Source organism: Coccinella septempunctata, chromosome X (genome assembly GCF_907165205.1).
Source record: "Coccinella septempunctata chromosome X, icCocSept1.1, whole genome shotgun sequence".
Lineage (NCBI taxonomy): Eukaryota > Metazoa > Arthropoda > Insecta > Coleoptera > Coccinellidae > Coccinella > Coccinella septempunctata.
Window position 1 is genome coordinate 21,821,337 of NC_058198.1, and position 1,142 is coordinate 21,822,478.

At 53.2% G+C, this 1,142-nt stretch overlaps 1 protein-coding gene across 1 annotated transcript; it reads left to right on the forward strand.

Moving 5' to 3' along the window:
• Positions 1 to 332: 332 nt before the first annotated feature.
• Positions 333 to 1,142, forward strand: LOC123322372 (cell division control protein 2 homolog 3-like). Its single transcript, XM_044910317.1, has one exon. The coding sequence runs from the start codon at positions 333 to 335 to the stop codon at positions 1,140 to 1,142; it is 810 nt and encodes a 269-aa protein (XP_044766252.1).

Here is a 1,142-nt window from a genome sequence, read left to right on the forward strand (position 1 = left end):
AAACCGAAGGCAGACAGTTCGAAGGTTCAATAAAAATGTCAGTATTTCGGACCCATGCAAATAAGCACACCTGAAGTACACAATTGTACTTTATGGGGAATACCTTCTTTCGAAGAGTGCTGTGTAAATTTCTCAAAATTTATAGGTTTCTTGCGGATTTCATGAGTTACATGGTCAAATTATAATCGTTGTACGTAGAAATGTACGTTTCCGATCTCGATTTCGAGAGATGGATGATGATTAAGATCAAATCCCTCTATCAATCATATTCAGTTGAATTCAGGTTTAAAGAACCGTGATCATTTTCTACTCGAGACGTAGTCCGCAGCCCCATGTCAGGTTATAAATCCGCACCGTTGCGTTGTCTCGATGCGTCGCAGGTCGCCCAGACCCTTAAATTAGATTACGGGAGGCGGTACCCCGAACAGCCATTTGCTATTAATATTGATTATTACCGTTGCAGGATGGAGAAGTACAGTTTTGAAGCCATTCTGGGGGAAGGTGGCTTTGGCCGCGTCTACCGCGTCAGGGAAAGTGGCCAGGAGGGTCAGCAGCGGGCACTCAAGGAGGTCCGCCTGAATCCGGAAGCCGTCAGGGAGGCAGAATTCATGGGCCTCTTTGACCACTGCAACATACTACCGCTCATCGAGACGTTGGTGGAGCCCCCACACCTGTATCTGCCGTTGTGTGAGGAGGATTTGGGGACCTTCCTCGCCCGCGATGGTCCGAGGAGGAATCCCTCGTCCTTCTACCGGGTAGTCCGCCAGATCGCTGTGGGCCTCGCAGAATGCCATCGGCACAGCGTGGTCCACCGCGATCTGAAACCTGGCAACGTGCTGAGACAAGGGGCTCGGTTTATGCTAGCCGACTTTGGGGTGGCCGAGCAATTTACACCGTGCCGACCACTCCTAACAGAGTTGGCTGGCACTCCACTGTATTGGAGCCCGGAGCAACTCCGCCGGGAGCCGTACAGCACCGCGGTGGACCTGTGGGCCTTAGTGCTCGTGGCCATGAACGTGGCCGGCCCTGCCAGACCGACGGCCAGGCTACAGAGCACTGGGCCTCTTCCCCGGGCGGAGAACGCCAGAGGGAGTTGGCCCAGCTGCACCCGTCAGTTGTCTGGTTTGTCGAAGGGCTTTTGA

Coding starts and splice junctions, on each gene's coding strand:
- LOC123322372 (XM_044910317.1), top strand. CDS start 333: ATGTCAGGTTATAAATCCGCACCGTTGCGTTGTCTCGATGCGTCGCAG.